The sequence below is a fragment of the Thunnus maccoyii genome, chromosome 1, assembly GCF_910596095.1.
Source record: "Thunnus maccoyii chromosome 1, fThuMac1.1, whole genome shotgun sequence".
NCBI lineage: Eukaryota > Metazoa > Chordata > Actinopteri > Scombriformes > Scombridae > Thunnus > Thunnus maccoyii.
In genome coordinates, this window is record NC_056533.1 from 33,828,368 (window position 1) to 33,842,977 (window position 14,610).

Below are 14,610 nucleotides of genomic sequence, written 5' to 3' on the forward strand. Positions count from 1 at the left end.
ATACTAGAACACTTAGTTTGGAAAAATGTGTTTCCTTATCTGTATTTATTTACCACAAAGCAATTACACTTAGGGCAGCCAAATGGTCAGCAACGGCCCTGCAAATAATGCTGATATGAGTGCTTATTGGTTAGCACTGATGAACATGGACACTTTATTTCTGCTATAGTTATAAAAAAAAACACACACACACAATTCTACCCGTTTTTTTTTTTTTTGCAGAGTTGCCTTTTCTAATTAAAAGTAAGAACTTTCAGGGAGCAAAGATTTTTTTGACAATGATTAAACAGCAAACTCACAGGTGCAGGTGCATTAATCCCACATTTTTTCCATTTTAAAGACTGAAAACATAGCCTATAAGGTAAATGTGGATGATACATCTAGAATAAATACTTCTATCTCTAAAAAACTGTGTTTAAAGTGATCAAATGTATACTTTTACGTCAGAAACGGGCGGACCAACAGGTCTTTTAATCCCCTCAGCCAATCCCAGAAGCACATCATTGTATGAGACCGTGATGTCTTTTATTGGCAGCTAACCTATCAAGTAGGGAATCTGCACTGTATAAAGACTCTGTCCTTGTAGCCAATGAAATAAGCTCTGTAACCATATATGGCATGTAGTCGCCGGGACCAGAGGCGCCCGCGTAAAAGGAATTTTTTTTTTCATTGAGTTGAGGGGTGCGTGAGGAGAAAGTGATAACTCACGGGGTTAGGACACACGTCGCTGAAACTGTCTTCCCAGGAAAAATTTTACATCTCATCGGACTGCGGAAATGCGTCTTTCAGAGTCTGAGGATGAATCGGAACAACTGCAATCAGATTTAGACTCTGAGAGTGAATACAGCAATTGTAGTCTGGATGAGGACTACATTCCGAAGGGGTTTTCCCGAGAATCAAATCAGTGAGTACAATGTACAAACACCCCTTTGGCATCAGTCCAATGGAATTAACCCGCGCATATAATTGATAATAGATAAATAGATACTGACATAGGCCTTCTCAGGAAGTCTATAAATTGCTGTTGTACAGGTTATTCAGTCAGAATAGCTGTTGTCCAGCTCCTCTGCAGTATCGAGCGGCATCTTCCCGTGTTCACACACACACACACACTGCTGCCCGCTCTGGTGCATCTCTGCAGGGGTTTCCTTTGTACTCGGACACAATGGTTAGCGCTGTGAACATCTTCGGGGAGCACAGGAAACCATGCGGAAAGTTAACTTCGTGAGACTTAAGTACCAGCGCTGGTCGTCTGGTGCTGTTTTAAATTAATAAAGTTTGCTACAGTGTGTCTCTTTTTTGTGCGCGCGCGCCACCCTCCTGCATTTATCTACACTGAGGCTCGTGCGCGTTTCAAGGCCACAGTTGTAAATTTAAGCAGTTGTCCCGTTGATATGTCGCCTTATTGTGTTGGGCATCAACTTATAGGTTCACTTTAATTTAAAGAGGAGGCATGCATACAATATTCTATATAGGACAGTGGTGAATCGAGACTTAATAAATAAGCTGTGGCCCAGAAGAATGTGAGGCGGGTATAATAATGGCGAGGCGGGTGCCTACATTTTGTAAGGGTTGTACATTTTTTTTTTATTGCATCTTTTGGGTTAAATATTAGCTTGAAATAAACTTTGGATAAAATACAATTTGCATGACAACTTCAAGGTCAGCACACCAACAACAATCAAGTAAAAGGCTTTTCATCAATGTACTACATGCGTCATCATGGAGTTAGTGAGAATCGGATTTTGGACAAAACAACACTGTGTATCACCGTCATTATATGACTAACCATTAATGGATCATTCCACCAGTTTAACACATGAAGTTCAGTACAACTGAGCCTGTTTGTTTGTAAATAATGTCTGGCAACCGAGTCTATAAAGTAATAGTAGTATAACAATATTCTTTTAAATTGAGTTTTCATTACTTTTACAGCAATACAGTATATTAATATCACTTAACTAATTAAAATTACATCATATACTCACATTCTTAACCACTAATAGACATATTAACAGTAGTTGGTGGTGGACAACATGGATAAAAACCCTCTATATGTAGTTTTGTATTGCAATATTAATATACAGTCCCATTACAAATCCAGTAAGAAACTGTCAATGGATATAATAATCTGATGACAATGTTTTTGGCTAATTGAATACTTGACAAATCAAGGTTTCATCACATTGTTGCAAAAATCATAAAATAATATTACCATAAATCAGTCATAGTCAACGATTTGCAACTTTGCCCACAATGGCCTAATACTCACAGTATGCATTGTCATATTTCACAATGTGAGTGGTGGTAAACTCCCCACCGCTATTGAATTACTCTTCTTCCTTTATTTGTAGTAAAACATTACATCCTTTTTATTAAAGTAGCAGCTTTACAATAATATTATGGCCCCTATTAGGACCACTTAATGTGTTTGTGTGTGTTTTTTTGTTTTTATCTTTACATTTCACCTTATTTTTTTGTAGATAACCTAGAATTGCTTCCCTTAGTCTTGTCTGTAAAGAATGGTTTGGGGAAAATAGCACTGAACAATTTTATTTATAGAAACAACTTTATCTTAATTTTTACCCTTCTACTTTATTTACAGGAAAGACTTCACCACTGAGGACAGTTCAGATGAGGAGTGTGACAGAACCCCCACGAAGAGAAGAGCATCCAGGAAGCGTTGCCGCTCAGTTTCTGCTTCTTCGGCATCATCACCCTTGAAATCCCCATCTAAGAAGTGTGAACGGAGACCCCTCAGAAAGCAGATCCAACGTGCATCTACACCCAAAAAAAACTCCTCTCCTCACGCTGGTCGTACGGTATCCACTCCACGCAGGAGAGGTGAAAGTGGAAAGAGCAAGCGCAAACAAGCACGAAGCTATGTCAGGAGAGAGGAAGAGGATGGAGCAGATGAGGATTGGTGGCGTAACCTAGATGAGGAAGATGTGGAGCCTCCTCAACCGCGCTTCAGACCTGAGAGGGACGTAGGGCCACAGCTGAACAGAACTGCAAATTACACACCGCTCGAACTGTTCCAGTTGTTCTTCTCTACGACAGTAATTGATACATTGGTAATAAACACCAATATCTATGGGAAAAAGAAATGTGAAGGCCAAAGGGAAAGCTGGGTTCCTGTCACAACAGCAGATATGTACTCCTTCATCTGCCTTGTCCTCTACATGGGTATCGTACCGCTAAAAACTCTGAAAGAGTTCTGGAGAGGATCTAAGCTGTTCTGCCTGCCGTTCCCCGGATCTGTCATGCCCTGCAGACGCTTTCTCGCCATCTCCCGCAGTCTACACATGAATGATCCCGCAGTTGAAGCGGCTAATGACCAGAAGAAAGGGACATCAGGGTATGACAGACTTTGCAAAATAAAGCCGCTCTACGAACAGATTTTGGAGGCCTGCCATACATTCTTTCACCCCCACCAGCATATCTCCATTGATGAAAGGATGGTGGCGAGTAAAGCGAGGATCGGGCTCAAGCAGTATATTAGAAACAAGCCTACAAAATGGGGTTTTAAGCTTTTTGTTTTAGCGGACTCTGTGTGTGCCTACACCCTGAACTTTTTTGTGTACGCAGGAAAGGAAGGTGAGCCCACGGGGAAGGGGCTAAGCTATGACGCTGTCATGAGACTGCTGAAGATCCCCTTTCTAGGCAAAGGATACAAGCTCTATGTGGACAACTTTTACACCAGTCCGACTCTATTCCGTGACCTCCTTCAGAAAAAAATCTGGGCATGCGGCACCGTTCGTTGTAACGTATCCGGTTATCCCAAAACAAAACGGAACGACATGTCCGAGAAAACACCAAGAGGAACCATCCGGTGGATCAGAAAAGGAGAGTTGCTGTTTGTTAAATGGTTAGACACCCGGGAAGTAACAATGTGTTCAACCATTCACAAAGCATATAGCAATGACATGGTCAAGCGCAAAGTGAAAGATGCAGATGGACAGTGGACAGTAAATAAAGTGCCTATTCCAGGTTGCGTCAGAGATTACAACCAGCACATGGGGGGTGTCGACTTGTCAGATGCGCTCATTGGCTACTACAATGTCCTTCATAAAACTCGGAAATGGTACAAAACTCTGTTTTATCATTTTGTGGACATAGCCACTGTGAATGCCTTCATCCTCCATAAAGAAATGTGCAAACTGCAGAATCGGCCTGTAATAACACAGAAAAACTTCAGGGAGCAACTGATTTTGTCCCTGGCTGAGATCGGGTCCACTCCACGCCGGTCAGCTCCTCAAAACTTTATGATGCCTGCCTCTCCGTTCAAACTGCCACATCCCTCCCCATCGAAAGACCTTTCAGCCCGCCCGACACCTTCCTCCCTGTCCACAGTGCCGCCTGCCTCCCCGTCCACCGTGTCACCCCTCTCACCTCCTGTCCCGTCCAACGTACCTCCTGCTTCTTCTTCCACGTTACCTCCTGCTTCTCCATCCACTGAGGTGCAAACTGCTACAGCCGCAGATGTCCCTGGTTTAGGTCACCTACCAGCTTACTTTGTAGAAAAAATGAGAAATGTGGCCTCCAGAAATCGAGCCACAGCCGGCAGAAGGGCATGCGTGGTCTGCAAAAGAAAGTCGCCGGTCTATTGCAGCACTTGCCAGAAAACACTTTGTTTCACTACTTTAAGGAACTGCTACAGTGAGTGGCATAGAAGCAATAGCATCTGTGTCTAAGTAACTGGACTTCTTTGCTTATAGTTTGTATAAAGGGCATTTGACAGGTAAAAGGAACAAATGTGCTCAGGCATCTTTGCTAAATGTGTGCCTTTGATCACAACTAGTGAACAAATGTCCAACTTTCTTTTGGTTCCTTTGCCAAATTACTAACCCCTAGATACCTATGTTGTTAGCTCATAAGGTTGTGCTTAACAAACCTGTTCAAATTGTCTCCAAGTAGTATTACATATCTTGAGATAATAGATGTAGAACAGATAACCTTAAAAATCTTAAGTGAACTAGAAGAGGATCTCCATAAATAGATGAATCTATGCATTATCATAATCGGCAGAATTAACTGTAATACTCAGTATATTGTCAAGCTTCAGTATGTCTCCTGGTCATAGCCCGTTACAATACCTCAAAGTGTCTCTAAAACCCTTCATAAAAAACATTAGGAATTTATATGGAATTGTAAACTCTCTTACAAACTGGGAAGCGACCATGTTACTGCCTTGTGTAATTTCAGGGAGAGCCTAGCTGCACCTTTGTTCTAGCGACTCAAGGGGTGGAGTTGCAGATGCAGCTCATGGGAGTCACAATGTTGGTGGTCTTTGACTAACCAGCTTGAAAAAGTTTTACATGGCAGAGTGACCTCCTGGCCTTAAATTGGACTACATGCTCTTAAGGAGAAGGTCCATATTTTATCCTTAAGCTATATCAACCAGGACTGTTTAAAATGCTTTAATACATTTAATCACAATAAGGTATTATGGAAACGGAAATCTTGGACTGAAAACTGGACTATCATCTAAAACACCCTGGAGAAGTGATCTCAGACCCAGTGACTCTGAATAATAGGATTCTGAAGATTTAACATCATAAGTGGATATATATCTACTGTATCAACATCTACCTGAAAGACTACTGTGAAGATATATACCTCATGTCTTTTGTTATCTGTGACTAAGATGTTCTCTCATAACATCCCTGGAACCTGAGATTACTTAACCAGTGCTCACTGGTGTTGCTTCATGAAGGAAGTGCATATAGATTTATTTCAATGTACTCTTGATGAATGAATGCAGATTGTATACTGTAACTCAAAGAAGACATGGGAATCACACTTGAATATAAAGATTGATGTAGAAGACAGTTTTTTTTAAAAGGTACCATCAAGTATATTTACATGTACTACACTATGTTGAGTGGGTTTCATCTTGGTTTGAATGAAACTTCTTTGTTTACATGATTATGTCATCATCCAGGTTTCTGATCATCTCTGTTGGCACAGGCCTTTTGTTTTTGTTTTTTTTTGCATGTCAGCCACTCTTTGACATTTCTGTCTTCTGACTTTCCTCAACAGTTGAGGATGAACTTGTTTTAGTTTCTGGTTGCATTTAAACATGCTCATTTGGATTTGGCTTCTTCAGTTTGACTCTGACTATAACACAACTCAGGTTTAGGATGCACCAGCATACATGACAGACTGGAAGGAACCTGTATAAGGTGTATGCCATAATATCCCAGTTTCTGTTGGTGTTTTTCATAAAAGTCCCTATTCTGGTTTTGAAACTGGAATAAAGATTTCTAAAACCAGGATGTTTACATGAGCAAACAGCATACTTGAAAAAAAACAACACTATTGTGCCTTTAAACCTGCTCATTACTGGTACTGTAGATATAGACTGATTTATTCAGTCATCAACTCTGCCTCACTCCACAGAAATGACAGAAATACTGTTAATGCAAACTTGAATTATCAGACTTATTTTAGATGTAGTGTATAAGAAAGCTCCCTCTTCCATTGTTACCTATCTCTGCATCAAACTCAACATCTGTGACAAGCTGACTGATACGACAGGAAGTGTTTAACCACAGGACCCGTATCTTTGCCTTTTAGGAATTTTGACAACTGTTGATGCCTATTTAAGGAATTCTCTCTGTTTACAAAAATACCAAACTGTACCATTATATAGTGCAAAATAAAAAATGCAGTGACCTCAATGTTTAATACTTATGTCCTTATAGCTAAATGGGTCTTGAAATGAAAAGTTGTGCTCCACTTGAAAAGATAACTTGTGTTCTCAGAAATTGGTGCAACTATTTCTTAGCAAGCTGCAGTCCTATTTACTGTATATGGAAACGTTGCCAAAATAAGTTTCACAACTGCTATGGACCTCAATACCTCTGGTTAACCTTGATACATCTCTAATTAATCCAGACTTTTTTCACTCTGCCTCTTCTATGACTTTTTATATGTGCGATGGGGAAGAGATTAGGAACTGTGCTCTTGTGCTTGCTCTGTTAAAACATGAAAATAAAAATGTTTAAAAAGATCTGTATATGGTGAGGGGTTTTTATTGGTATGGGGTATAGTTTGTGATCAAAAAAGGGACTCTATTTTTGTCTTGAAGTATTATTTTTATCATTACATGGTGGTGTGTTGGATAAATTAGAAAAAAAAAAGCTAAAAGCATAGAGTACACTGCAGCCTACTTTTATATCTAAGACGAATCAATCAGGAGATAATCACATTTACTAAACGATTTAGTATGACAGGAATGAGCTGAGATAATTTCAGCACTTTGAAAGAGATGCTTGTGGACATGATTCAGTGATTCTAATTATGTAAAATAATGATGTAGCACATTGGGAGTGTTACAAATATAACATTTTTCATTATCATGAAAGTGATTCATCATCATTTGGTAACTTGGAGCACTCACGAAAATAATTATATATCAAAGCCAGCCTAAAATCTAATTCAGATATTAGACAGTTACAATGAGAGATCATATGAATACCAACACAAATTATGACTAAGTTGCTGTATTTTTACTGTGTTTTAAACTTTTTCTGTCTAATGCTGCAGCAGTTCAGCTGTAGGGTTGTGGAAGTAATATACTAAATTACATTTTTGTTTGTTTGCATGATAATTTCTTGCACATTCATCATTTATCTATTTTTGGAATTATATACAGTTAAAAGGCAGAAAAGACAAAAATATAAGTAAATATTGTTCAGTAAGTTAATGGGACATTTAAAACACACATCCTGCCCTAGTGAGGCGATATCTACTCATCTCTTCTACTACTACTCATTTTTCAACAGCAGATTACAGTAACTCCCTCAGAGCATATTTCATGCATGAATAAATGGTCTATTGATGAATGGTAATATGGACTATATTGAAACCATATTATACTCATAAAAAAATTACCATGAGCCCTGAAGCAAAATTTAACCAAATGTCAAATACCTCTAAGGCACAGTTGCATTCTGGCACATTACCATTAGCGGTAGAAACAGCAGGTTAAATGGTCTCCGTGGAGACGACAGGTTTTGATTGTTATGCGATTTCGGTCGGGTTAAAAACAAAGTGTTCCTTTTTATATAATGATTTTAGGGGTTTACCTTTTAAGTAAAACAACCTTTATCTCTCTTGAGTTATGGTTGGATGAGACTTGACATGTGTTTTAGGAAGGGGGCCTAAAACACAACTCCAAGTATTGTTTCACCACTGCAACTGTACAGTATATCGGATGTCTAATATATCCATATGAGCTGGACATTTGTATATATAATAAATAACACCAAAGAACAAGTAAGAATTTTGAGACTGTTATCGGCACTTTCTACTCTGCATTAGCAAATTTGTAGCTGCTATTGTTATAAAATACTGTTTGGTGGAATTACTGCAGCAATGATATCTTTGTTAGCTCTTGGCAATTATCTTTTACAAACAAAGAAACCAAATTGTTTCTATAAATGCGTACATTTCTAGAGGCTGTTTCATGAAAATTCGATAGCGAGACGGTAATCAGAGAAACAGGTGACAATCTCAGTGCTATGTCAAAGGCAACCGGATTTGGAATTGTATTAAAAACATTTGCGGGAGGGAAGGGGGGGTTTAACGCATTGTGAGAATGACCACTGGTCAGACGCAACAGCTACATTATTTAGCTGATAACTGCACCAAGGGTAAAAATAAGGTTAAATGAATATGGTAATAAACCACATAATAATGGAGCTTCTCATAAACAGAGCCTGGGCTTAGTCCGAATATTCTAAATAGTCATGAGGTTTATATACATATATTGTCTCAAAACCAATTACTGCAACAATAGAGTGGCCTGTGCATGTAAATGTCCCCCTTGACATTTTGTCCACAAATGAGATTAAGTGTGCATGTTCCTTTTATTATGGCTGGGTGAAAAGAAAAAATAGAAAGACTGAAAAAGTGGAAGGAAGCTGGATTAAGCTACGCTAAGCACGCTAAGGCTGAGTGAACTCTGAACCCATCCAGCTCTAGTCTGATGGAAGCTGTACATGAACACATGCATTAGCAGCTGGATGACAGCTGTTCTGCGTGAGATTAATAACCCGATAGCTCCCTTTTCTATGCGTGCAGACTCTCAGGGTGTGATGTGAGCATCCCTCTGTGATTATACGTATATCCTGTGTCTGCAGATAAGAGACTGTTTAACCTTCTGCCAATCACAATCACGGACGCTATTTGGTTTTCCTCCAGACGTTAAATTGGGAGCAATTCTGCAGGTGCCATTCTGAATCTCATAGCTCAGTCCATAAAGCAGAGGCCTCAGAAAGGCAAACTTTTGTTTCCATTTCACAGGAGATTAATAATCTTCAGCAAGGTAGAGCAAGCTCCTGTCTGTGATAAAATTTAATGTCTACAGACGAAATAGACTTGTTTGAGTGTTAATATCACATTGCTTATTCAATCTTTCCGCTGCATTTGGATTTATAAGCTTTCTTTTTTCATTCATCACAGTGCATTTTCAGTGGTGGCACTGAAGCCCAGTGGTTAATACAGCTTATTCTTCTGTCTAGTGCATGCTGGGATAGACTCTGGGCCCTCAACCCCTCTCGATCCTGTGTAACAGTAGCCAGGCAAAGACAATGAATCACTGCGAATGAATGACTGACATCCCAAAGTCAGATCTACAGTACTGATGTACGCTCATTTGACCCACACTGCTGGTGGTATGACAGTAATCCCTCATTAAAATAAATGGATGGCTCTGATGCCTCATAGCCATTATACCCATTTTATGCTTTTTTTATTGTTTTTTTTATTTGTTTTATTGCTCTTTTTTATTTATAGAATTGCCCCTTGTGTCTTTTTTTTAATACCCGTGTCTTTGTTTTCATTTTCTCCTATAAAGCACTTTGAGCTGCATTTTATATATGAAAGGTACCGTATATATGAAGCTTATTATTATCATTGTTATTGTTAGAGGAAGAAAGTCTTGGACTCAAATCCCACCTGACACGCTGGGTTCTTTATGTGTGGAATTTCCATGTTCTGTGTGTGTGCTGCAACCACATTGTTCTCCCACAGACCTCAGAACTATTGATCAAGGAGCCACAGGAACTAAATCAGTAACTGCAACCCCACCATGACCTGTCGCCTCTACTCTGCAAGTCTACACATATGTATAACAATAGGTGCCTCATCCCTTTGCTTAGTGAAGAAAGGAAATAAAACCTGCTGCATTTAGAAGAGGAGGGCAGGCTGAGCAGCCTCTCGCCAAGCAGAGAAGTATTGAGAGTTAACTGCATAACTCAAACTCTAACTGTGCTCTTGTGATGCTTGAATGGATGTTGGAATGGAGACGTCCACAGAGGTGGAAAAGGAGATCTAAAAAGTCAGAAGGGCAAAAACTGTCTGTAAAATTTCCATCTCCAGTCTTAATATTTATATTAGTCGGTTCTCTGGTCGAGCTTCTGGTTCTAGCCAGTCTGAAGAAAAGCTGTTCACAGTTGATGGCCAATTAGTGACAGCAGAGACTGCTCTATTAGCTCCATGGTAATATAATAATAATATGAAAGTACTCCTCCTATAGCAGGGACATTCTGGGGAGGAGGAACTATAAATTTAAACCTCAGTTTCCCATGATCCAACTAGGGAAAGTTGGATCAGTCTCTAAATGTTCCTGGAAAAAATTCCTGTGTTCAAAAAGGTCCATGTGATAAACTCTCAACCTGTCCATACCTAAAAAGCAGAAACAGAAATGAACAGATGAATAAAATAATCTTAGAACCGGAACAAGTATTCTGGTTGAGTTTAAAATGTTGAATTCTTCGGGTAAGTTTCTACATTCCAGCAGTGAAGTAGATTATCAGCTTTGTGGTGCAACATTTTTCACCAAGAGAAACGGGTGGCACAAGCCTCACAACACATTATTCATTATGTCAACCTGATCACTGACCCTAAGCTTGGCCAATCAGACGGACAGCATATGCCCTAACAATACTACGTGCCCTGTCATTATGGTAATGGTGCTGGATGTCAACACCCCGCTGCTGCACTCTCACAGGGTAAAGCCTTATCACATCATTACACACCATTACTGTTCTTAATGAAGTCAGCAGCTCCCAAGCAGAGGATACCCTCTCCGCTGTCTGACTCATTAAATGATCTAACATGTGAATAACCCAGGGCTCAATTATCAAGTCACTCAGCTGTCCTCGTGCCTTGCTCACCTCCTCCTCACACAGCAACACTGATGCTCAGTCACAACTTCTGCCTGTTCTGGCACTGTAGGTGTTGGAGATGTCCTGATTAGGGTTATAGCAATTATTTTATTAGATATTCAGTCATGCTGTTTACTGGGGTAAAACACATAATTTTGTGGTTTCTTCTGGCATAAAAACTGTTACATATTAAGATACTAACTTAATGCATTTACTTCAAGTAACTGAGCTCAGCCAGACACCATTGAATCTGGCTTGTTATGTAACCTGTTGACTCTGCTTTGTGTTGTGTCTGGTGGATGAATGATGCATTGTATGGATAGGAACAGCATATACTTGTCAGTGATACAGTTGGCTCCCAGCACACTATAAAAGATCCACAAATTATTTTTGCACAATAGCTAGCTTGTTTGACAAATGCACTTTGTCATATCATATGATCAAATGATCAATTCAATATTATGAAATGCATTATATCCACTCCTTGCACAACTTTGTAGAATATTAATAAATCACAAAAACAACATTTTCATACAGGGGGCATTTTAATATGAATTTGCTACATTTGTGTGACGACATTATAGCTATCAGTGGCATTCACCTACTAAGACAGGGCACCCATGAGCCATAAAACATAGACAACTGTCATTGACTATAGTTTTAAGAAGTGGGATTGTGGCCACAGGGTTGATGGTTTGATCCTCCGGATAAAAGATAAAAAGAGCAGCGTTTGCCCCTCCTAAATACATCCTGCCAAGGTGCCCTTGAGTAAATCACTGCGACATGAGACCTGTTGAGGGGCCGAGATATCAGACTGTAGTTGTACCGAGCTCAATATCACTATCTGCCAAATCAATGCAATATACTAGGGAAATGTCAGGTATAAATGAGTGTAGTCATGTTGGTGTGGAGGGACATAAAAAGAATGGTCAGAATTCAACCAGCAGAAGTCAAGGTCACCTGACTTTTGGAGACTAGTATGGCTGATGCTCCAAACCACTGACTGTATATAAATATGGATGTCATGACAGCTCTTCAAAAGTGAAGCTGAAAAATCTTGATTGCTCCCCGGTGGCTGGCTGCAGTATAGGTCATAAATCTCACCCCCTTCATGTTAGCAGATGGGACATCCTGCCACCCAACTCTACTGCGCAGACTCTGGCTCCAAATGATGTCACACAAGCAAGATGGCAGCTCCCAGACATGCATAGCTGTAGGAAGTGTTGATGCATTGTCCATCTTTATATGCAGTTAGTGCTCCAAACACACTGAATCCTATATTCCCTATAATGGAACTCGCTTCTTTTTGTTAGATCCTCCATGTAAGCGGCCGTGCCTTTCAAACTAAATACCACCTGTTTGAAATGCAAGATGTTCATTACAAATTTACAGACTTTAAGACCAAACCCAGATAATGTCAGCAGGATTATTTTTTACAACTTTATAAAGCTCCATCTAGAGCCACATAAGACATCATACAACTGTTTTCACAGGCTGTGAAGTACTCCTCATGATACGGTAACTCAAACTCATGCATAAAATCAGTGGAGTGCTCCTTTCCAAAAAAAATAGTTATGATACAGAAAGCATCTGTCTATTCCAATCCTCCTTCTTGTTCTTCTAGCTATGATGATAAAGTGCCATGTTGTAGACTTGCAGAAGACATTTGGCTATTTGGCTAAGAACCAAAATATGCATATGCAGTGTAGAAGTCAATTTTATTCACCATCATTGAAATAATACACAAATGTTTGACACTGTGTGTGTGTGTATGTTATGTGTGATTCTGTACACTAGTTAGGTGTGTACGTATGTCATCCATCAGAGGAGTTGCACACGTGTGATTGGGGAGTTCCCCTACGCTCACTGCAGGACGATCATCACATGAAGGTCAAACCAAAACTCCACCAGCTGCTCTTCATTAACACTGAACCTTTCAATGTAGCCATCTGCCAGCCAGAGAAGTGAATGTTTCAAAGCATTTCCAGAGGGAGCGTGAAGATAATCAGAAGACACTGGTTTGAATCTCTTCACTTACAATGACCTTCCACTGACAACATTTAAAAAACTAAGCTTAACAACTGCCATTACATGTTTAACCTCTATCTTTACACCATGTTCTGTCATTTCAGATTTACTCTAAAAACAGGCTGAAGACCGGGGAAAAGTTCATTCATTAATTAGCCCCCTGGTGGTAAATACAAGAAGGGCTTGGGGAATTTTTTTAATGCTTTGATATCTCTCATTAGCAAAACAGAAATTGTGAAAACATATTAACACAGGTTGAAAACATAAATTAATTTTAATTTAGCAGACCGAGACTTATTAGCTCACAATCAGCTTTGCCAGCAAAATATTAAATGTTCAACCCATTCCTCTGCTTCATCTGAAAGGATGTGAAAGCAGCATGACACTAATGTAAGCAATAGCAGTAATAGCAATAATTCTAAACTAAACTCTGAACCCTAAAATTATAACCTAAAACCAAACTCACTAAACATCAATGAAAACACAAAGTGTCACACAAAGCCTTTAAAGCAAAGGGATGCTGCCCACTAATAAGACAAACTCAGCAAAGGGTATATTTGTTGTAAGCCATGCAAACAAACTAAAGAAAAACAGAAAGGCCATTCAGAGCCCTAATAATTTCAATTCAATTTAAATTTAACTTTATTTCAGACACATAGGTCCATATAAGTATAAAAATAATAAAATACAATACGAGGACAACAACACAGAGATATAATCATTGCAGTTCACGAGTCCACAGTGATTAAAACACATGCAGACATTTGTTCCAATATTTCCAAAAACAAGAGGAGTACCTTGTGTCACTTCATGTAGACTCAGGTGAGGCCATTATGATTGACATGTTTTGAATCAATTAATCGTCATATGAATTTGTACGTAAAATTCCTCAACACAGCATGAAAGGTGGGGACGTTACTAATTACAAACATATGACTTGCACTTGTCCATTTTGGTAAAATTCATAGTAGTGGTTAATAAACCATTACAATTACTTTTTTTTTGATGACCCTTTATTAATGCCTTTATAACTGCAGACGTTATAGTCAGTAATTAATTACTAATGGGTCATGAGTTTGAGTTTATCACTTTTTAATGAGCCATAAAGTCTATAGTCATACACATTTTTAAGCCTTTAGAAAAGGGCCATGTATTTCTAACTTTAAAATAAGCCTGCAGCTATAAATGCTATGACATCAGTCACACCCAATAAAGGCCTCTTCTACTTCGATAAGTCATCAAGTTGTGACCAAACTCAAAAGTTGAACTTATTAATCATGTATTACTGTAAAGCATTAGAAATTATTTTTACCCACTAATAAAGCTATTAGTTACAAGTCATAAACCCTTTTAAGTTCTGCTTCCTCTCAGAAAAGTTGTAACCACATATACACACACATAGACA

The 14,610-nt window shown here is 39.1% G+C and overlaps 2 protein-coding genes across 2 annotated transcripts in view; one reads left to right on the plus strand and one right to left on the minus strand.

The window, feature by feature from the left end:
• The window catches only part of LOC121899247 (protein kinase C-binding protein NELL1-like), a 280,357-nt gene that overhangs the window by 132,348 nt on the left and 133,399 nt on the right, over nt 1-14,610 (minus strand). The window lies entirely within an intron of this gene.
• LOC121899255 (piggyBac transposable element-derived protein 4-like) lies at nt 647-6,983 on the plus strand. The gene is made up of 2 exons (XM_042414959.1): nt 647-904; nt 2,606-6,983. Exons 1-2 carry the CDS (start codon nt 777-779, stop codon nt 4,692-4,694), a joined length of 2,217 nt encoding a protein of 738 aa, XP_042270893.1. The 5' UTR covers nt 647-776; the 3' UTR covers nt 4,695-6,983.

Coding starts and splice junctions, on each gene's coding strand:
- LOC121899255 (XM_042414959.1), top strand. CDS start 777: ATGCGTCTTTCAGAGTCTGAGGATGAATCGGAACAACTGCAATCAGAT. Junction 905..2,605: donor TTTTCCCGAGAATCAAATCA/GTGAGTACAATG, acceptor CTTTATTTACAG/GAAAGACTTCACCACTGAGG.